The sequence below is a fragment of the Ursus maritimus genome, unplaced genomic scaffold (genome assembly GCF_017311325.1).
Source record: "Ursus maritimus isolate PB19 unplaced genomic scaffold, ASM1731132v1 scaffold_5, whole genome shotgun sequence".
In the NCBI taxonomy this organism is placed as follows: Eukaryota; Metazoa; Chordata; class Mammalia; order Carnivora; family Ursidae; genus Ursus; species Ursus maritimus.
The window spans coordinates 29196795-29219356 of NW_024426663.1; the positions used below are offsets into that span (position 1 = coordinate 29196795).

The 22562-nt window shown below is 35.4% G+C and overlaps 1 protein-coding gene across 1 annotated transcript in view; it reads left to right on the top strand.

Moving 5' to 3' along the window:
* Nucleotides 1–22562, top strand: part of AP3B1 (adaptor related protein complex 3 subunit beta 1) — a 248293-nt gene that overhangs the window by 195437 nt on the left and 30294 nt on the right. The window contains exons 23-24 of the mRNA XM_040622153.1: nt 17044–17275; nt 21565–21649. Coding sequence (XP_040478087.1) covers nt 17044–17275; nt 21565–21649 — 317 coding nt within the window. The remainder of the gene's footprint in view (nt 1–17043; nt 17276–21564; nt 21650–22562) is intronic.

A 22562-nucleotide genomic window follows, 5' to 3' on the forward strand; every position in this document is an offset into this window, starting at 1 on the left:
ACCAGATTATGTATATTCTGTAACTCACCGATGTGCTTTTTAGGAGTGTATTTTTATAGATACATTGCTCAATACTTATTTCAAAGCTATCAACCAAGAGATGCTATTACATATCAATAGGCAGTGAAATGGTCTAGGCAGGAGTTAGATTAAACATCAAAATTGCGTATCATGATTGTATGAAATTTCTCAGTTCTCTCAGATTTCCAAGAATATTTTGGGTAAAATAGTGAATATAGGTTAATGTCCTTTACATTCTTTGCAAAGTTAGTATCTGTGGATGGAGCTAGTTCTCCTTTGCTTCTGGTAAAAACTTTGGAGGTTATGGCTTTCTTAGTGAAAGTTTTTTTTTAGAACTTGGGTATTTCTTTTAATAAACATGAATGGAGTATCTTCTACATTCTCAACATTTTGGTATGAGTTGCAGCAAATACAAAAAGTAAGCCATGGTTACAGTTTTGAGGCACATCTTAAGAGTCTTACAGAAGTGGAAACCATAAACACAAGAGTACAGTGATATATGAGTAGAGCTGTAGTCCAGGTTTGTAGAAGGTGCCTTGGGTTCTTGATAGAAGGCATAACTACTGCTGCCAAATCTTCAGAGTAGAAACCTTTTATTTTGGATTATAATACTGAATGCCTGGGGCGCCTGGGTGGCACAGCTGTTAAGCGTCTGCTTTTGGCTCAGGGCGTGATCCCGGCGTTATGGGATCGAGCCCCACATCAGGCTCCTCTGCTGGGAGCCTGCTTCTTCCTCTCCCACTCCCCCTGCTTGTGTTCCCTCTCTCGCTGGCTGTCTCTATCTCTGTCAAATAAATAAATAAAATCTTTAAAAAAAAAATACTGAATGCCTTCTGTAATATGATGTATAGATGTGGAATTTCCATCGAGAAGCATTTTACCTTTTTTTTTTTTTTTGAGAGGGAGAGGTAGGGGGCTGGGTGGGGGCAGAGGGAGAGAGAATCTTAAGCAGGCTTCATGCCCAGCACAGAGCCTGACATGAGGCTCAGTCCCACAACACTGGCATCATGACGTGAGCCGAAATCAAGAGTCAGGTGCTTAACCAGCTGAGCCACCCAGGCGCCCCAGAGTTTTACCATTCTACATATGTTCCTATCATAGAAACACAGACTTGAATTGAGCTTTTTCTGAGCAGCATTTGCTTATATTTCTGGTGGTTCCACTTTTCCACATAGCCCTGGTTGCATAAGTATCCTTGGGTACACCTACATTATATATCCCAGCAGTTATAACATTAACTTTGACATGAATGGTTGCAAAGTGTATGTAACCTTTTTAAAAATCTGACTTTTGGGTGCCTGGGTGGCTCAGTCAGTTAAGCGTCTGCCTTTGGCTCGGGTCATGATCCCGGGGTCCTGGAATCTGTCCCAAATCGGGTTCCCTGCTTAGCAGAGAGTCTGCTCTCCTTCTCCCTCTCCTTCTGTCCTCTGCCCTTCCTCCCCACTGGTGCTCGATGGGGAGGGGCAGAGGGAGAGGGAGAGTGAGTAACATTTTTAAGAGTTTCTTTAGGGTTATTGCTCTTTTAATACCTCTCCACTCCCTCTCTAACCTGGGTTTTCATTATCCTAAATTTGTTCTGCCCCACCCAAACCCTCTCATATTTCTCTTGTTCCTTCCTTTTACCCTATTGAAACTTCTGTTTTGTGCCTTATCACCCACGTGTCTGTGAGTAGTACTACTTACAATAATCCTCTTTTGCTTCTATAGAACTCATATAAAATGTTTGTATATGCGTGTTTTATCAGAAAGACTGATAAATACTAACTAAAGAAGAGTAAGAGGCAGTCTTATAATAAGCAGTGCATTAAATTGGAGCCTTTGGAGGACAGTTCATCTTTTATTTTTTTCGTTGGTCTTCGGTACCTATCAGTTAACCAAATGCATCAAAACCTACTCAATGTGATCATTAAAAGTATATAAGGTATATTTAGGGGAAGGGATTTTTTTTTAAAAAAAATCAGTCCTCTAAATGACTCTGACAAATAACTGTCCAGGTTTGAGGGACACTCAAATTTATTAGTGTCTATGCTAGTTGAAACTTAAACCTAATGAGAATGTACTATAGGGAAAGCAGAATTTTTGATACCTCTCAGATCACAGATGAGCCATTGAAAGATACACGCAAACAAACAAATGCTATAGACTCCATGGATAGGTTTTATGACACAAGAATTTAGAACAGTAGTTTTTAACTAGACATCAAAATTAACTTTATTAGTTGCCTAGTGCTGCCATAATACATTACTAGACACTGGGTAGTTGATAACATTGCAGATTTATTATTAACCTACAATCCAGGAGGTCAGAAGTCCAAAATGGGTTTCACTGAGCTAAAATTTACATAAGGTGTCAGCATGGCCACATTCCTTCTGGAGGCTCTCAGAGAGAATCCTTTTTCTCGCCTTTTCCAGCTTTTGGAGGCTGCCCATATCCCTTGCCTCATGGCCCCTTACATCTTCCAAAAACTGACTGGGTTGTTCTCAAACTGCTTCACTCTAACACTAACTCTCCTGCCTTCTTAACTTGTACTTATAGGAACTGTATGATAACATTGGCCTACCTGGATAATCAGGAAAATCTCCCCATCTCAAAACCAGCTGGTTAGTAACCTTAATTCCCTCTTACCATGCGGTGTTACATATTCATAGGTTCTGTGGGTTAGGACTTGGGATATCTTTAGGGGCCATTAATCTATGTACCATCTCACCTTTAGAACCTGTATGAAGAGAAAGATGACTCAGATACTCATATTTCACCTGTCAAATTGCAGAGGGGAGAAAGGATAGGGCCATGGCATTTATGGAGGTCATTCTGACGCAGAGCCCCAGAGCCCAGCACCACACAAAAGCATGTACTCTTTGATCTTGAAGTTCATTGTACCATGGTGGTCATTCACTTATTCCTAGAATTCAGATGGAGGCCTGCTATGGAGATTATGGCCAGCTGCCTAACCAAGCAGTTCTTATTTGTGGCAAGCAGTTTTACTTAACTGTAGTCAGAACCACTCAAATTAAGAGAAATTTGAGGGGCACCTGGGTGGCTGTCGGTTTGGCGTCTGACTCTTGGTTTTGGCTCAGGTCATGATCTTAGGGCCTTGGGGTTGAGCCCCGTGTTGGGCTCTGCGCTCAGCATGGAGTCTGCTTGTCTCTCTCCTTCTGCTCCTCCCCCCACTCATGCTCTCTCTCTCTCTCTCAAATAAGTAAATAAAATCCTTTTTAAAAAAGAGAAATTTGAAAATTTCAAGTCAGTCATAGGAGATTGAATTTTATATATTTATATCTTCCTATTGGTATCTTTTTGATGTTTAAGTCAGAATTTTTATTTCAAAATCTTACCAGTTTTCATTTATTAGAATCAAAATTGTAATAGTAATTCTCAGTGAAATATTGGTTTATCTCAATAGATAATGGAAACATCTCAAACGACATGAAGTTTTATTCAGTTTTTAAAATATTTAACTGTTTACTATGAAATATAATTCTCGGCACAGATCACTCCCTTGTGCTCTTAAAGCAACAGAATTCACAAGGTGTGTGTGTGTGTGTGTGTGCTTATGTGTGTGTGTTTTTATATTTTGGTGTTGTTTATTGAGTGAATGAGAGACTACTGCCAGATATGGTGACATTTCACATTCAAGGTCTGGAAGCTGAAAAGCTTTCCAACCTGAGTCACTGCATATAAGCCTTTAGGGAAGAAAAGTCACTTATATTTTTTTTAAAATTATGCAGAAACATGCAGAGAAATTAATGTCCAGGCTTTGCACTTTGTTATTTACATGGTGCATAAGAATAAAGAATATAACATGAAATGCTATATTCATGTTATATATGCTATATTCAGGTAATAATATGAAAATATGAATATATATGCTATATTCAGGTAATAATATGAAAATTAAATTATAGGACATGTCAAAATGGAATGTGGCTAATATCTTTATGGGTTGAAGTAGAATCAGGAAGAGTTGTGTGGATAAATTGGGGCTTGAACTGAGCGATTTGTTGAGAGTAGTGTTTGATATTTAACTAAACCGTATGATTTACTATGGTAAATCACAAATAATGATATATTGTGATGTAGGTAAATTATAAAGAACTAACAAGTGAGTTCTGTGTGCAAGGTTGGCAAACAGTAAGGAGCACACTAAAATTTAGAATTGGAATACAGAATATTTGGAGGACTGTGCTTTTAGACTGTTAAAGGCTTGTTTATTCACAGAGTGTTTTAGGTCTAGGAATTCCTGTTCTTAAAATGACAGCTTTCTGAAAAGACTCAACACAAGAAGAAATTGTTTCATAACCTGCGATTATACCCCTGGAACTAGTTCCTTTTTATGCGAAAGATAATCAGACCTAACCTATCTCAGAGCTTACCGGCTATTTGGCTTTGTACAAGCTTTAAACCAAATGGTTGACTTAATATTTCCTGACCCTGGGAGCTGAATGTGGAAGGGAACCCTAAGTGTCCACTGCTATCTCCTGGTGGAGTAAAGTTTAAAATGAGAGGCATAGTGGGCAGAAATAGTTTAATAAAGACAGAATAGGAGCTGAAGTTAGATTTTGTTGTAAGTTGGATGGAGAGTTAACTCAAGCAGCAGTGGATGGATAGATGGTAGGACTACATTCATGCCACAGGAAATCTTAGAGTGACTCAGCTATGACTTCTTTCCTGTTTTCATGATATCTTCAGTAAACTCAGAGAAAACAAGCAAGAGGCACTACAACTCAGTGATAAGGTGGGTGGACAATATCCTGCGTAGAAATGGTACTATGTTCTTGAAGAATTGGATTTATTTCTGGGCAGCGACCTTTTTAAAAGCAATACATCATTCTCCATCCAACAAATGCCTGCTGTGGCCAATAATATGTTGGCATGTCCATTTTCAGCTTGTAGTACAAAATAAATGAAAGCCAAGGACATTACAATTGGGAGGGAAGAAGAACTATTATTTAAAAGGCTTTTAAATGATGTCACTATATATTCTTTTAACAACATCCTCTAAAAGCCTTTGAAAAAATAGTCCCTTCCTCCCTCAGTTGTTAACAAAGACTGTACTAGGGACTGTTCTTTAAAAGGCTGTTAAATGGTGATACTATATTTTTTAACATCAACATCATTTAGAAACCTTTTAGAGAACAGTCCTCTTCACCCACAACTAACAGAGAGAAAAAAAAGGACATGGGGGAAGGGATTACTTTTTTAAAGGCCTTTGGATGGTACTATCAATAAATACAGCAATATTGTTTTAAAAGCCCCTCTCCAATGGTGATTCAGGTTTTTGATATGTACTTTAACCTGATGACCTTATGTTATCTGACAGATTGGTGTTTTAACGTTGACTGAAAACTCAGTTTACTAATAATCCCAATAATGCCTTTTCTTGAACAGTTTAAAAATCAATTTCACATATACAATCTCATTTTATCCTCATAAGAACTCAGTGAAACAGACAGGATATGTATAATTAGCCCCATTTTACAGAAGAGAAAAACAGAAGCTAAGCGAGGTTGTGGTTTAGCTAAGGTCTCACCACTAATGTATGGCTAAGTTGAAACTCTAACCCAGGTCTCTTGACATCTGGTCTAGTGTCCCATCCAGCTGCCTCAGGTTACCTTCATTACTCTTTTTTAGGGATATTCTGCATTGTTCTTTTCAACAAGTTCAACTTCTACAACACTTTCATATGCAGTATCTCATTATATCCTCCTAAAATCCAATGAATTAGATGTTACCCTTTATTTTACAAATTCAAGCTCAGAGAATTTAAACGATTTTCTTCTCATCAAATAACTTGAACATCTTCTAACGTAAAATCTAGTGTTTTCTTTCTTAACACTGCCGGCTGTAACTCTGCCTGACAATAAGGAAGTCAACGCCTTCCTTGCTTCTGAAGAAAAATGGTTCACATGTCAAAAATAGGTATAACCTGCGAATACATGAACCCTTGCCAGAATACAGTCACCTAGAACCCAATCCCAGGACCTGATCCAGTAAAATTCATAGTAAAGTGACTTTAACAAAGAGAAGGCTGGGTCATCAGCAGGCTTTGCTACCACAGACCTGGACTCCAAAGACTCTGTGGTTCCTGTGTGGGAAATCAAGTTCTTCTTCCCATCCCTACCTTCTCACTGAAGGATTTAAAATATTTATGCACAGATCAGAAAAAAAATATATGTGCATGTTTTTATGGTCTCAAAGGACCTATTTCCCCATCTTCATTCTATGTTAGGACTTCCTCAGCAATTTATGGTATATCTGACTGGCATCTACAATATAAAAGGATGCTTTTTCCCTCTACCAGTTTCAAAGAAGGCATCCCTAGAGGGACCTCTTATTTAAAATTAAAGTAGCCATGGCACTGGATGGCACAGTAGGTTGAGCACCCAACTTTTGGTTTCAGCTCAGGTCCTGATCTCAGGGTTGTGGGATCGAGTGCTGCGTTAGGATCCGCACTCAGTGTGGACTCTGCTCGTGATTCACTCTCCCTCTCCCCCTCTCCCCCACTCTTTCTCCCTCTCAAAAATAAATATTTTTTAAAAATTAAAAAAATAAAAACATTTAAAATTTAAGTAGCCATAATAACACTGCCTTTTCAATTTGTATATCAACTAAGATACTTCTTTTCCTTCCTCTAGGACTTCACCTAGATGAGATCCATAACCCTCTGTCCCCTGAGTTACAATTCATTTAAGTGGAAGCAGCAAAGCCAGTATTTAGATGCAGTGGTCCCAACTGTAAGATATGTAGAACAGCTACTAATTTCTCTCATGTACTTTTACAAAGTACTGTTATATAGCCTAGTTTTTCTCTGGGAATTACCATTTGGATCTTGCTGTCCTATTGGAAATATTCTCAGCACGACCTCACTCATAATACTCCGTAATTCTGTCTTTGATGAAATCATTTATTACCAGCAAGATTGTTTGTGTGAAGCAACTGTTGCTTCTGGGTCATTCCCTTGTCCTCATATTCCATCCTTCTAAGGGGCCCATCCTGTCTTACTATACCATCTTCCCTTCCTTGTCATTCTCATCTTGGGATCCCTTAATCACTACCCACATTCATTGAAAATCTTGGCATCTTAGACACCATTTCTCCAGCCCACCATCATCTGGGAGATCTCCATGTACACATTAACAACCCATGCCTCTGTAACCTCACAGAGGTTCTGGTAACTTCATCTGTTCGGTTCTGGTAACTTTCACCCGTACTGGATTTTAGCCACACACACTTATTTCAACTCTAAAGTCTTATCTTACTTTCTTACTTGGGTCTTCTATGTTCCTCAGACCCTTCACTCCTCCAAATTTGTTTTAGTGTTCAACCTAGGTTTCAACTTGAAAGATACGCAGTAGTTTCTCCATTTCACAGATGTGAAAATTGAAGTTCCTAGAGTGTAACTTTTCTAGTGTCATGGGGTTAGTTAGGTAAGCATTGCACAGCCAGAGTTTCAGCTCTTGTCTGTTTAGCTTCAAAGCCTGGCACTTTCCACCAGAGTTCACTGAGCAAATAAGGGAGGTACACTTTAAGAAAATGATTTTTTTTCCCTAAGATTTATTTATTTATTTGAGAGGGGGGAGAGCAGAGGGGGGGAGAGAGAGAATCTCAAGCAGTCTCCCTGCTGAGCATGGAGCCGAGTGTGGGACTCGATCTCACGACCCTAAGACCATGACCTGAGCTGAAATCAAGAGTCAGGCACTTAACTGCCTGAGCTACCTAGGCATCCCAGGAAATGATTTTTACAGGAGTGTGTGGTACAGATTGGAGTATAAGGAATCTAAAGACAGGAGACCAAGTTGCATGGGCAAGCAGAAGAAGGGAGCAAAAGATTAGGAAGGACACCAAATTATTAATTATGGTTCAGTCTGGGAAGGATTTTACTTATTTGTCCACACAGTTTGAAATAAGAAACATGCATTACTTTTGCTATTTTAAATAAACATTTTTTTTAATGTTTCAAGTGTAAATGATGACCTGAACTAAGCTGGTGGTAGACAGACAGGAAGGAAGGAAATGAATATAAGACATCAAACTTGTCAACTAATTGTTGGAAGTAGAGAGGGTATCAAAGATAATGCAAGGTTCTGAGCTTGGTTACAATGAAAGAGGGCACTAACATTTTCTTTTTCGTCTTATGTCACTGATATCAGAGAAAGCAGTAGAACTACTGAGATCAAATTTATATTAGGTAACATCTATTAGATAACAATACGTAATTGTTTTGTACTTACATAAAATATTCTGGTTCTAATGAAAGTCATTGTGATCAAGTATTGGAACCGTTTTTGCTGAACTCTTTGAAAACCAGATTCAGTTTTATTTTTGTTAGTGCCCTTAAACCAAATGTCAGAAAGGAAATAAAAAAAGAATAGCAGAACATATCTAAGAATAGAATGACATATCTTTATCCATGGTTCTGAAACTATTTTTCCATGAAAGTGGTAAGTAAAAGATCATGTGCATCTGGATTTTAAATTTATAAAAAGCGTTAAATGTATTGACATTGAAGGTTATAGGTTTATTATAGATTTACTTACAGATTTGGAGAAGGGAAAGAATAGGATGTTATTATAATCTCCCCCTTATCTCAATACCCATATAAACTGAATATATCCCGTAATAGGGGGTCAGCAAACGTTTTTGTGGTGGGCCAGGTAGTAAATATTTTCAGCTTTGCAGGCCACAGCCACTCAGCTCTACCACTGTAGTACAAAGCAGGCATAAGACAATATATAAATGAAGGAATATGGCTGTATCCCAATGACAGTAGACTGGATTTGGTCCACAGGTTGAATTTGCTGATGCCTGCTTAACACCATGCATGAAGTAAGGTACTCATTAAATGTTTGTTGATAATGTATTCAGATCTTTCTGCAAATATGTTTTTTATAATATATATTATTAGCAAAATGAAGAGGTAAAAAGTCTCATGTTTTTCACAATATGTATTGGTTAGGAAAATAAAATATGAGAAACTAACATGATTACTTCCTAGAATACCCAAATTTACATATGTAAGGAGGAGGTCATCTTTAGGATTATAAAGAATTTATTTAAAGCAATATTTGATGGAAAATGGACATGTATTTCTTTGAGTATATGTTTATACTTAGAGCTAAGAGTTAAGAAAATTTGCTTCCCCCACTTTTTTTTATTCTTTACTAGGTACTGGTGTCAATACTATGGGTTAAAGGTAAAGTAGATTTACTTTCTAGTTTACTGAGTAAAAAAGACAATACTGTAGCTTTCTGCATTACAGCTCATCACTTGAGACATATATTGGTTAAAATACCAATTTTATACATGAAACTGTATCTCTGTTGTACCTATTTTCCAGTCATTTTCATAAATCATTAATCTAAATAGATACTGCTATAAAATAAACCAAACAAAACCAGATACAAAGAGAGCATTTTATATACTGCAGATCTTCATATTTTTGAAGTCCAAAAACAGAATAGATTGATAATACTTAAAAATGATTAACTGACTAAATGTGGATTAAAGCATAAAAAGCTGAAAAACATTGTTTTTATAAAGCTTTACATGGAAGTGTTATCTTTGAAATAGTAATGCAAATGTTGAACAAGGTTTATTCTTAGGCACTTACTTGATATTCCATGTTGTATTTTTCAATTCTCATTTAAATTTTATAATTCAATCATTTTGAACGGCTATGTTCAAAAGAAGTTTTACAACTTTAATCTTAATAATCTCAAAAAAAAGCAGACATGCTATGTCATAAAATAACTATTAGCGACTAGTTTGTATCCTATAAATCTAACTTGAGTTGATAATATGGTCCATTACCAGCTAACTGCACAGAGTATTTTTCATTTTACACTCTTCAGTTACTTTTTAGTGAAGTGTTAAAAAATATGAAGCTTTTCTCCTCTCTAAAATTGCACGCTGTCTGTCTGTTATTAGGGAGATAACAGCTCTTATAAATGTTTCAGTAAGCGCTAAGTAGACAGTTATGTGCACTCTCATTCCACGCTTATTTGCTTACTGTAATAAACTGATAAAATATGTGTGGTTTGTCTCTGTGTATCTACAGGCATCATGAGTCACATAGATTTCCTTTAGAAATAATGTTGTGTCTGCAGAATTGATTGGTTATTTTCATAAACCATCTAAAAGTACACAAATGACTTTTATTATTTAAACATATGCTGTGTAAAGATTTGTAGAGGATTATCTCATTGTAACTTGATGCTTTTTGTTCTGTTAACTCTGGAAGGAGGCTTTTTATTTTAGAGTTATTACAGTTACTGAACTAATTACCTCCTCAAGAATTGTAGTGAGGATAAACCATATCATTTGCTTATAATGCAGCTAGCTTTTTAATTCTTTGAACATTATAGTTAAATAATTAAATCAAAACTAATGTTTTCAAATATTGTCTTTTATAGTATCCTGTTATACAAGTTTTTTTACAAGTTTTAATATTAAATGGGAAGTAATGCTTTTATCCAAAACATAATCTGAGACTGATTGATTGTATCATAGAAGTCCTTCTAATTACTAAGTTGTTCTTTGTGTGTGCCTTTAAGAAATATGGTATCTTTTTATTTGTTTATAATTACAGTACACATAATAGAAAATTTCTAACCAAGTCATATCCTAAAACCAACAGATATTAATATTGCTAATCTCCACTTTTCACCAGAGTATGCTCCTCCTATAAGACTGTAGTATTTGTAGAACAGTATTATAATTGAGCACCCAGCATCAAATAAAGTATAGTTATGACCAACACTAGAGGTATATTATCTGCAAACCTCTATAATCATTTAAAATAGTAAAATTATGCTTTGAATTCTGAAAATGGGTAAAATTATGCTTTACACATTGAACATAAAAGTAGGGAATAAATAAGGAGACATAATAAACATAACAAATAAGCAAATTATGTGGTGTTAGAGAAGGTATTAAGTGACTATAGAAGAAGAAAAAGGGAATCAGATGGAAGAAATGCAAATGGGTTAAGCCTCATTAAAAAGGTTACATCTGAGCAAAGATGAATCAGAACTGAGTCACTGTGAGTATGTGCAGGAAGTACATTCCAGGGAACCATTGCCAAGGGCCTGTAGTGGGAGCATTACTGGTGTGTGGAAGAAATAGCAAGGGAATCAGGGTGGCTAGAGTGGAGTAAGTCATGGGTTCAACAGTAACAGGAAATGAGGTCAAAGAAACAGCAGGGGCCAGGCCATATGGGGCCTTACAGACCTTTATAAGAATTTTTGGCTTTTACGCTCAGTGAAATTGGTAGCCATTGGAAGATTTTGAACAGAGGGGTGACATGATGTAACTTTATTTTAACTGGTTCATCCTGGCTCTTGTGTTCAATCTGTGCTCAGTAGGGTACAAGAGTACAATTAAGGAGACCACTTAGAAGGCTGGAATAATCCAGATGTGAGATGCTGGTGAATCAGACCAGGATGGTAACAGTAGAGGTAATGAGAAGTGATCAGATTTTACTTATTAGTTCATTCATGTAATTATGGACTCCTCCCTGATCTCTCCCTTACGTGCCCGCTATGACTTTTGTGTTTTCTTAGTGTACTAAGTCTATCTCTGTCATGGCATTTATCACACTGGTTGATTTACATAGTTCTCCCCAGCTAAAATAAACTCTGTGGGGACTGGGATACTCTGTCTCTGTATCATACCCCTTAGTTGTAGTGGTTGGCACAACTAACTCAATAAATGTTAGTTGAAAGAGTAAGTTAATGATTAGTAGTTACTTTGCATTTGAAATAGTGATAATCTTATGGACAGGGAGCCTTGGAATACCCAGTTCTTAGACAAGACCACCTTTTCCCCAAGATGCCTGTGGGAGACACAGCATCAAAGAACAAAGAAAGACAAGATGATACTTTATTATTAGCAGTGGTTTTGCTCTCTAACCTCAATGTAGAACTCCAGTGAGTTAGCATGGCCACATCAGGGACTCCTCTTTCCTATGGAAGATAGGACTAAGTAGTCTAGAACCAAAGCAAACTCTTAGGTTGAACCGTATGAATTGCTAATTCAACTGTTTTGACCTATAGAATTGATCGATTCATGTAGTTAAACCTAATTAGAGGCCATACCTGAGTCTCTGTTCTCTCCATTCCATATCTACAATGGCTTTAGGAAAAGGAGCTAGAGTACATATTCTCCCATTAGAAGTTTAGTCCCTGCTCCCCCAAATAGCATCTTGAAATCTGACTAATCCCAATCAGTAGTTGGTTGGAGAAATTAAAAGATAGAAAGTGAATTTGAACTAGTTTAAGCAAAAAAAAAGGAAGGTACTAGAAGGAATGCTGGAGTATTTCACAAAAATACAAGTTTTGAGGAAGGGCAGGAATGTGTTAGATTTAAGAAGTATAGAAACCAAAGATACCAGCAGAACTCTTGTCTCTCATCTGTGCTTTTCTTTGAAATTTGCTTTATTTCTCGTGGAACAATATGGAAGGAAATGTGACCACAAACATTAAAGTTTTAAGTCTCAGAATTTTAGCCACTTGAGAGAGACAGGTTTGACTTATCAAGTACCGAACCCAAAAATCTTGGGCAAGGGACTCATTGGGCCAAGTGTCTATTCCTGAACCATTTAACTGTGACCAGGTCATGAGGTGGCATAAGAACATGCAAGCTCCATCAAGAGCTGAACATGGCAAGATTTCTGGAAGATTAGTAGGGTATGTGAAGCAGATAGTCCCATACATAACCCTACAGGGTAAAACACTGAGGAGAAAGCTCCCCCAAAAGAGCAGCGCTTAGTTGTGAACCAGATAAGAGCAACCCTGAAACATTTAATTATTCTCATTCTTCAGTGTCTTAGAACTTGACATCTCATTGTCAGTTATCAGAACACATCATGATACTTAAACTCACAGAAACAATCAGATCATAGCATGGACTTTCATAAAGCAAAGTCAAAATAAAAATATAGTTTCTACTATGTAAAGTAGTATTTTCATTAGCAAAGCCACTAGGTCGTACGATGCTACTATGCATATTCCAAAAAGGCACCCTTGAATGTAAGCTGGATTTTTAGCTCATGTCCACCCCTCAGGCAGTTGCCCCTACCCATCTGTTTGTGGTAGTCCTACTAAAAGTTACTTTAGCTATTTGGAGTAAGTGAATCTGGGAATTGTTGAGTGACCCCAAAAAAATGGGTATGAAGAATGTGAAGGATATGAGATGTTACCCTACTTGCAAGCCAACATGTTAGCCTGAGATAATTTCATGGATACTGGTGAAAGACACAAGACTACTGTGTCAAAGACAAAGGGCAGTTTAATACAGCAATAGCAGTAGCCAGAGTAACATCATTTGTGCTTCTTCTCTAAGCCCTAGTTCCCACAGGATGACAGGATGAAGGCCGGGTGATGACTCCACATGCAGTGTGTTGGCTTACAGGAGAGGAACCTCTACAGAGAAGATCCCGATCTTTTATAAAGAGCTGTTAGCAATTCTGTCCCAACTTTGCCCTGGAGGGAGGCATTTTCCTGTTTCCAAAGGCTGTTTGCTATACAAACATCCTTGAGAAGATTTTCAGGAGCCAAGTTGTTAATACCTTTACTCAGAAGATATTCAAAAACATGGGAGACTGTGGGGACTTGTTTCCCATCAAGAGAAGGGAAGGGGAGAAGGAAGTATATAACATCTGTGCCCCTAGATGAGGAGTCAGCAAACTTTTCCTTTTCCTGTAAAGGGCCCAGATAGTAAATAAGGTAAGCCCTGCAAGTCCTCAGCCCCTACCACTGCAGAGCGAAAAAGCAACCATCATTTACATATGAATGCGTATGGCTGTGTTCCAGTAAAACTTTATAAAACAGGCAGCAGGCCATGTTTGGCTTGTCAGCTGTAGTTTGCCAACCCTTACCTAAGATTATCTGTTTTGTTCAAACTTGTTAAATATCAACTCTTTTTTTTTTTTAATTAAAGTAAGCCCTCATTTTCACAACCCAAATCTAGGTCTTTCTGTAATTAATTTATTAGCTTTACCTTGTGTTTTGTACATTTAGTAAGATTATTAATATTTATAAAATGCAAAGTCAGAAAAGCCATTCACAGTGTTTTAGCATCTTAGAATATAAACAGCCACGGGTCATACATGTTTCTGGAATATAGATATCTGATGTATAAAATATTGAACAAAACTCTTGCTTTCACATCAGGATTAATTGTATTATTGCATGTGAAAATTGTTGAAGGATTTATGGAACTTACTGGTTTTATTGGACAAACTATCACCTATGTAATTCATCTAGATAGTGGAGGAAGTTAGCTTAATATGATGTGTATGATCTTAGAAAATAGGTTTTAAAAAATCAAACATTTCCAGTTAGCCCCTTTCTGTAGTTGAAAAGTATGTAGTATTACCACAAGTGCTACTTAATGAGGCTGTTTATTGAGAAGAGAATATAGACCTCTGTATTAACCTTTAGGATTATCAGAGAGGACCTTTTTTAGATGTTGAATTTATTAGAGAATGCTTCTTCAGCTTGATTGAGTGTGGATAGAATGAGTGAGAAAAATATGCATTTCTTCCTTTGCACATCCATTAACACTTTTTAGCAATTATAATAAAGATAAAGAATTTTGAGACAGGGTAGAAAAAAATATTTGGACCGTGTGTCTTGAGATTAGACTGACAGAGAATCAATAAACCAACCAAGACATGTTGCTAGTCTTAATGTGACTTAGGTGTACCCTCGGATTTCTAAGCACCTTACATGATGTTTAAGTGCTGATTCCTTGCTGCTTGTAAACCAAACCTCTGCTTCTGTTCTCCTTTTCTTCTACTACTCTACACTCGCCTCTTTCCAACTTTCAACTTTATTTCCTCATATTATGTGTTGCCCAAACTTTTATGAGTTTTCATAGAGGAAAAACTGGCTCCATCAGCATGTATTTAATGATTTAATGACAATGTGTTTTTGGAACAATGAAGAAAATAAAATAAGAATTAGTGTCTCCAGTATGTTATCATCTAATTAAAGGAGTAAACATAAGATACTGAAAAATATGATTATCCAGTTGAAGGCTTATGTTTAAGGTTGATTATCATAGCCTCAGTGACATGGAAATTTAAAATTTTTGCTAAGTATAAATTTATAAATATGTATATATACTTGGGCAGTCATACACACACACACATACATACATATTCGGTATCTGTTTGCTTATTTTTATGATGTCCATTATATCCTTAAATGAATGTTCCCTGCCAGGGATTGCTGTCTTGGGTTATGCTACTAAACTCTACAGAATTTGCAAAGGAAATAGAACTTAGTGTGAGCAATGAGACAAAAGAGTTTTGAAAATAATTTTTACACATAGAAAAGAACCTAAGCTTAGAAGTGGAAGTGCTTTGAAAACTTAAAATGCTAGACTGCTGTCATCCTCAAAAGGCCAAAGTAGAATGCATAAGCCAGTTGCTGCAGTACTTTAGATAGCCAGAATTTAAAATGTACTCGGTTATTTGTTATGTTTAATAAATAAGCTCTTTTGTGCATTTTTAAGGCGATTATTTGAAATTGCTTGCTCTCCTTACATCGAAAACCGGGGATGTACTGTATGGTGACTAACATAATATAATAAAAAATCATTATTAAAAAAAAAAAATGAAATTGCTCGCTCTTACAAGTTGAGCTTCTGGAGAAGGAATACTATATTTTAATGATGCTTAGAAGACACTGCTTATCATTTTGTATATATAATATTTAACTCTTGGATTTTTGTTGATGAATTTTAAATAACTAATAGTAAGTTTTAATGTCATCAGTTACCATCGGCATGATGAACATGTTGAATAGGTTAAAATGTCCTCACAATCATAATAGAAAATCTAGTTGGGGAGAGCACACTTTCTAGGAAAAAATCTTGATTAGGCCTGTTTAATTACAAATTGATTTTTTTTTTTAAAAGCTTGCCATGTCAGGTCAAGCCACGTACAGTACTTTGAGTTTGAATGGAAAGATAGCCATCACATGATTTTAGAAAGGACTGTGTTTCTTCATTTAATATGCTCCCTCTGAATCCACTCAAGATTGAGGGGAGAATTTAACTAAAAGAGGCTAAAATTTAACAGAAAGATATAAAGAGATAAATACCCAAGAAAATACTGGTGGGGCAGTAGGGGATGGAGTGATAAAAGATACTTTGTTTTGCCAAATAATTGAATCCTATTGTAGGGCTGTAAGAAGTAAAACAATGTGGTACTGGTTTAACAAGTCAATCAAGGTTCATAAATGTCTCTAAGCACATAAATAATCAGAATGTTTGCATTTACAGGTCACTGAGGAAAAGCTAATCATTAGATCATGTTCAGGCAATTGGCTAAGTATTTGGAGAAAAAAAATAAGTATAGAGGTCAATTTATCTAAATCAGTTCCATGCAAATTAAAAATTGCAACCATGAGAGCTCTAGAAGAAAATGTAAGTGAATAGTTTACCTGAGCTCAACGTAGGGAGGATCTTTTTCATCATTAAAGCAAAGGAAGAAACCACCTTAAAGAAGGTGATAGTCTTCATTTTACGGTGAAAGAAACTCAAGGTGAAAAAAGTTCAAGGAGTTGAGATTGGAGATGAAGGTGTAAGGTGTTCATTATTGGTAGATGATACTATCTTACAGTTAAAAAATCTGAGAAAATCAACTGACAGACTATTAAAACTAATAAGAAAATTAGCAAGATGCCCAAATGCAGTGTACCTAGGAACAAAACTAACAAAGTTTATAAACTCTAAAAAAATTGAATATATAACAGCTTATTCTTACTAGGCACATATTATCAAAATATTTTAATGTATGTTGCAGAGTACAAAAAAATTTTAATGCTGTTCTGAGGGCATTTTCTTTACATTCTTATATAATTTCTAACTTAATGTTTATGGGTATGATGTTTGTTATTGTGGTTTATATAATACTTTAGGAAAAATAGGAGTCAAATGTCATATAATTTTTTACATTTTCTAAAAGAATAACTATATTCACTAATTCATCTTTGTTTTCCCAATGTGCAATAGGTCAATACTCCTGTCTTTGTACCAGTGAAAACTCACGTGCTACTTCATCGAATGAGTGGAAGAGGACTAGCTGCCCATTATTTCTTTCCAAGACAGCCTTGTATTTTTGGTGATAAGATGGTCTCTGTACAAATAACATTGAATAATACTACCGATCGGAAGATAGAAAATATCCACATAGGGGGGAAGAAACTTCCTATGGGCATGCAAATGCATGTTTTTAATCCAATAGGTAAATATTAATTTTCATTTAAAACTTTGTTGTTTTTTTTTTAAAGATTTTATTTATTTATTTGACAGAGGGAGACAGCCAGCGAGAGAGGGAACACAAGCAGGGGGAGTGGGAGAGGAAGAAGCAGGCTCCCAGCAGAGGAGCCTGATGTGGGGCTCAATCCCAGAACGCTGGGATCACGCCCTGAGCCCAAGGCAGACGCTTAACGACTGCGCCACCCAGGCGCCCCTCATTTAAAACTTTATATTTGATATTTAAATATATTTGTTTTGAAAGTAAAGTAAAATACATATTATTTTATTGACTATATCAATTTAGTCAGTTTTTATTTGTTTTCCCTTTTAAACTGAATTTATCATACAAAATGAATGTACTTCTTTGTTCTTAGTGAATCGGGTGCCAGCAATGGTAAAATGTACCAGTAGTGATGAAAGCACGCATCTGAAGAAACAAAATTGTCTCTTTTTCTGTTGTCACCTTCGCTCTGCTGCTCTTCCTGGCCAGCTTCTTTCAGGCCTGGGTGTAGTCTGCCTTTTTGAATCTTATCTCCCCTTCCCTGTTTCTTTTCACATTCCATAAATTGAGAAGTGAAGAGAGCAAAGGCTGAGAGGATGTCTGCTATTCTGTTCATCCTCCTTTCCAAGCATACACTATAAAATTGCCCATAGTGTATTACTAGTATTTATACACATCCTGTTTTAAAATATTTTGAATCTTTTGCTACCATTTAGAAATCAGGATGTTTTTACATTAAAAAACAAACCCAGAAATCTCACTTTTGGCAATAAAGCACAAGATATGACAGTCCTGGTCCTTTATTCCCACCTGCAGCACCACCAACTGATGCAGAAGGGGCTCCCACTTTAGATGCCCCTTGAACTTTCCAGGTCACCTCCATGCTCATCAACTGTCATCTCCTTCCGTTTTTTTAAGTATTTTACTAGAAATATACCTTTCAAAAATTAAGTGAAACAGTTGTTTGTTACTTTGAGTTTAATATAATAATTAGAATATCTACCTCTATTTTTTCTGTTCTGTCCAAGTGAAAACAGTCCTAGAGTTCAGTTGGGAGAGGCTTCAGGCAATAATATCAATTAAAACGGATATAAGTTTTCTGTCATTGAATCTTTGAAATGTTATCAGAAAGATCCAAATAGTTCCTTTTTATAATACTTTAGTTGAGCAAAACCTTTTAATCAGGAAACTGTGCCTTCTTTACCCATTATTTTAAATAACTATTCTGTTTTTCTTCATTTTCACCTGAGCTCTTTGACATTGTTGAATTCTCTCCTATAATGAGTCATTCAGTAAAGGAAGTCATTCTTTGTGTTACATTTTTATATAAAGGAATAAAACAATTCCTAACAGATGACATATGGTAGATGTTTATAAGCAACCAAAGTAGTTAATATATTGGTAAGGAGTTCTAGAATATCCCAATTTGTATTCTTTTTTTAGTGCTTAAAATCCAGCATTTTTTACCTAGTTAAAAAATTAGTTTAGTTTAAGAAATGTCAAGCAGCTGATAAATGAATTGTCTGAAGGTTGAAAATGTTAGCCAAAGGTTAAAACAGTAGAACAGTATTAACATTTCTTTGAGTTGGCATAATGAGTGGATGAGTTGACCTTTTGTTGGCCTATGTAGAATAGAAGAAATAAATACAATAAATTTCATAGTATGGCCTTAACACAGAAATAAAATATGAATGTATACCATTGCCTCAGTACTAGCCATAGGCTTTTCTTTTCTTAGGCAAACTTTTATGACTGTAATGTTTTATTCATTTTGTTGGCATCTTACTGAATACCCTCAAGATACAGAATTCTTTCCCATGAAGTAACACCACCTAGTCTCTTTTATCAGTAGTTACAGTAGAGTTACAGAGTATGATATATCTTAATTAGTCCACATCTTAAGGATACAAGAAAGAACAAATACTATTTTAATGTTTTGTGAAATGAGGGAAGTAAGACGTTTATTTAATAAACGCATACGCATATGTTAAGGAGTCCCAACAGCTTTCTTATTGGTCACCAGTCTGTTTTCTTTTCGTCTATATGTAATGACTTTGGTCTGGATTTTCTCCTGCCTTTAGCTTGAAACTATATTTCTTACAAGAGTATTAGGAATAATGTGCCGTGCCATTTTTCCCAAAGAGACCGAGTACATAAGAGATTTAAAGCGCATACACACACACACACACACACGCCTTAGGCTCTCTGCACTATATCCACTGACTTTATGTTAACAATTGACAAGTTTGAGTTTAGCTAATATTTCACTAGTTACAACTGTCACATCTAAGTCAGTGGCAGCCTGTGTGATTTCTTTTTTTATTATTAATGGTGTGGTAAAATAGAGCCCGTGTTTTTCAGCCGTTTCTGTATAGCACTGATCTGGAGGTAGTATCCAAATACATACGCCTAATTGAGTAAACTTTCCCAGTGTAGTAGGCTTCAAATAATATAAATCCATTAGATGAATAATTTTATGCTGATCACTTTGCTCTTGAAGCATTCATATAATAAAACATGCCATTGATCATGAGCTGTCCTCCAGAATTAGCGTGGCACGAAGCTCACAGTTAATTATCTTAAGACTGAAGAAGGTACCAAACTGTGTCAAAGAGAGCTATCAACAAGGCATCTTGAGAACTGTCACTTTGTCAAACGAAATACAAGGATACATGATGTAGCGAGATTTAAATCATGAATGCCATCATGTTTTGGTGATGGCAGTGTTTGCTACCTATGTGTCAGCCGCAGACAAGACCAAACCCCAGTATATTTATGGCACAGAAGAAAGCATTAAGGCGTCACTAAAGTATATGACTAAGCAGTGTGACTGACAGAGCTGTGAACTGATAGGTGTAGCTTTAGGAGAAATGTAAGAAAAATATCATTGCAGTTACTTGCTTTACATTAAAGCCTGTTTGCTAAAGATTTAGGCAGCAAGTCTTCTGGTACTTATGAAGCATCCTGATAAATTTTAGGTTTATAAACAAATGAAATTCAAATTGGAATCAGCAAACCAACATACATACCACTAGCAAAGCAATAACATTTTAAAATCAGCATCAAACAATTACCCTCTTATAAGCCTGATCTTCACTGAACCTGTGAGACATAAATATACTTCTTAGTATATTAAGCGTATTGAATTATTATTTGTCCCATGTGTACCATCATTTCTGTCATGGTTAGCATTTAATGGCAAACCATACTTATCAATAAGCCCTTCAGTAGTCATAGTCTACTAGATTAGAGTGTCCTTGCTAAAATATAACTACATCTTATTAAGATATATACGGAATAAAGGTAAATATAAAGCTGCTGTACAGTATGACTGCAGTTATACTGAAGACTTCAGGCAAAGTGGAAATTAAAAATGGATGGCTTCTGTGTAAATATATATACTTAAATATTTATACTAATATATAAATACATATTTAATATGTATTTTAATATAAATACATATTCTGTATTATTATATATGTTATACTGTATATTTAAGATCCCTCCTTATTCTAATGTATAGCCAAACTTTGGCATCATAAGCAGAATAAAACATTGTTGTTTGCCTTAAGTTTTATCATTGTCAACTGAAAAGTACTGGTATTGTCTATTGATACAGTTATTTCCCATTCTTGGTTAGTTGATAGATGAAGCTTCAGAAATTCTAAACCTATAAGATACCATTTTATTATTTGTTTTCTCATGATAATCTAATCTGCTACTGAATTTTCTTCCAGTAATTCTTTAATGCAATTAGACTTATTATTTTAGTTACTGTAATGCCAGTTGTCTTGGCTAATTTCTGAATACAAATTAATTTCTTCTTTCAACTTTGCTTTAATTTGCATTTTTAAATTTCCACTTGAACTTTGGGACAGTGTTCAAAAATTTACGTTTTATATCTAGAATAAATATTCCATAGTTGAAAGTACAAAATCCCTTAAAAGCACCCAGAGAGTCCTTTATAAGTTGGAATACATTTATTTCCTTCTCACCTTCAATACCTATAAAGACAATATCGTAAAACCTGAAATGATATATTTCTGAAACAGAAATACATGCAGAATTAAGTTATGGAAAAGAAAGCCTTTGAGCAGAATAGTGAAATTACTTTATAATTTGCTTTAATATTCTTAGTTTGAAATTGTTCTTATAGCCATCATTAAATTTGACTGTTTTACCTAGACTACAAACATTACATAAATTTTCAGGGTTCATTTTGCCTCTTTTTCACATCCTCCATGTTTTCATGTCTAAATTATCTTATTTCCTAGAATCTCTTGAGCCTGAGGGATCCATTACTGTTTCAATGGGTATTGACTTTTGCGATTCCACTCAGACTGCCAGTTTCCAGTTGTGGTAAGTTCAATTGTTCTCCGGTATTTTATATTATCTGTAAAGGATAGCAGATCAAAAGCTAGGCTTTCAACAGCTTTTCTCCTTGAGAGACAAAACATTTAAACAGATGTGCTTTTCTCTGGCAATGTTTAGACTACAGTGGAATACTTGTACAAATTGTAGTATGTGTATTTTGAGTATTTGTTACACAGCTAGCTATTACAGTCTGCCCTATATGATTGAAATTCACAGTTAAAATAAGAAGCTACTGCTAAATTATTTTTTTAATTATTAACTCTGCAATTTTAAAAAAAATTTGTGAGGAAAATTCAGGAGAAATTAAAAATTTTAGTAATATTTAAATAGCCCAGAGAAGATATTTTTTGAAATATCCTTTATGTTATCTTGAGCCTCTTAAGTAGAGAAGTGTTGATTCTGTCAGTACCTAAAACTCATACATTTTTCCCTTTTTACTTTATTTTTCCCCTTTAATTTACAAGCTACCTCTGATAAAACTTGAAAGAGAACATTTATGCAGTTGGCAAAGTATTCATGGGTGAATACTGTTCGAAAGAACCTTTCTAGGATTGGATTTTATTGTTATCATTTTCATGTAATGTTTTATACATTTCTGATGAAGTCCAGAAATAATTAGCAAATTAATACAAAGCTATATTCATCCATCTTCAAGAATTATCTTTGAACTCTTATATTTCTCTGATCTAGGATATGATTTGTTACTTTGATTTGAAGTTGCTTTGTTTTATTCTAACAAGAATTGAAACATTTTATTTATCTAAATTTTAGCTAGCTTACAATAGAATTTGTTATGATAAAAATCACCAAGTTTAGGAAATAGACATTTTGAGATAAATTTATGGATTAAATATAGTGAACTTTTCTTTTGCATGTACCTATTCAGTTTACCAGTAAT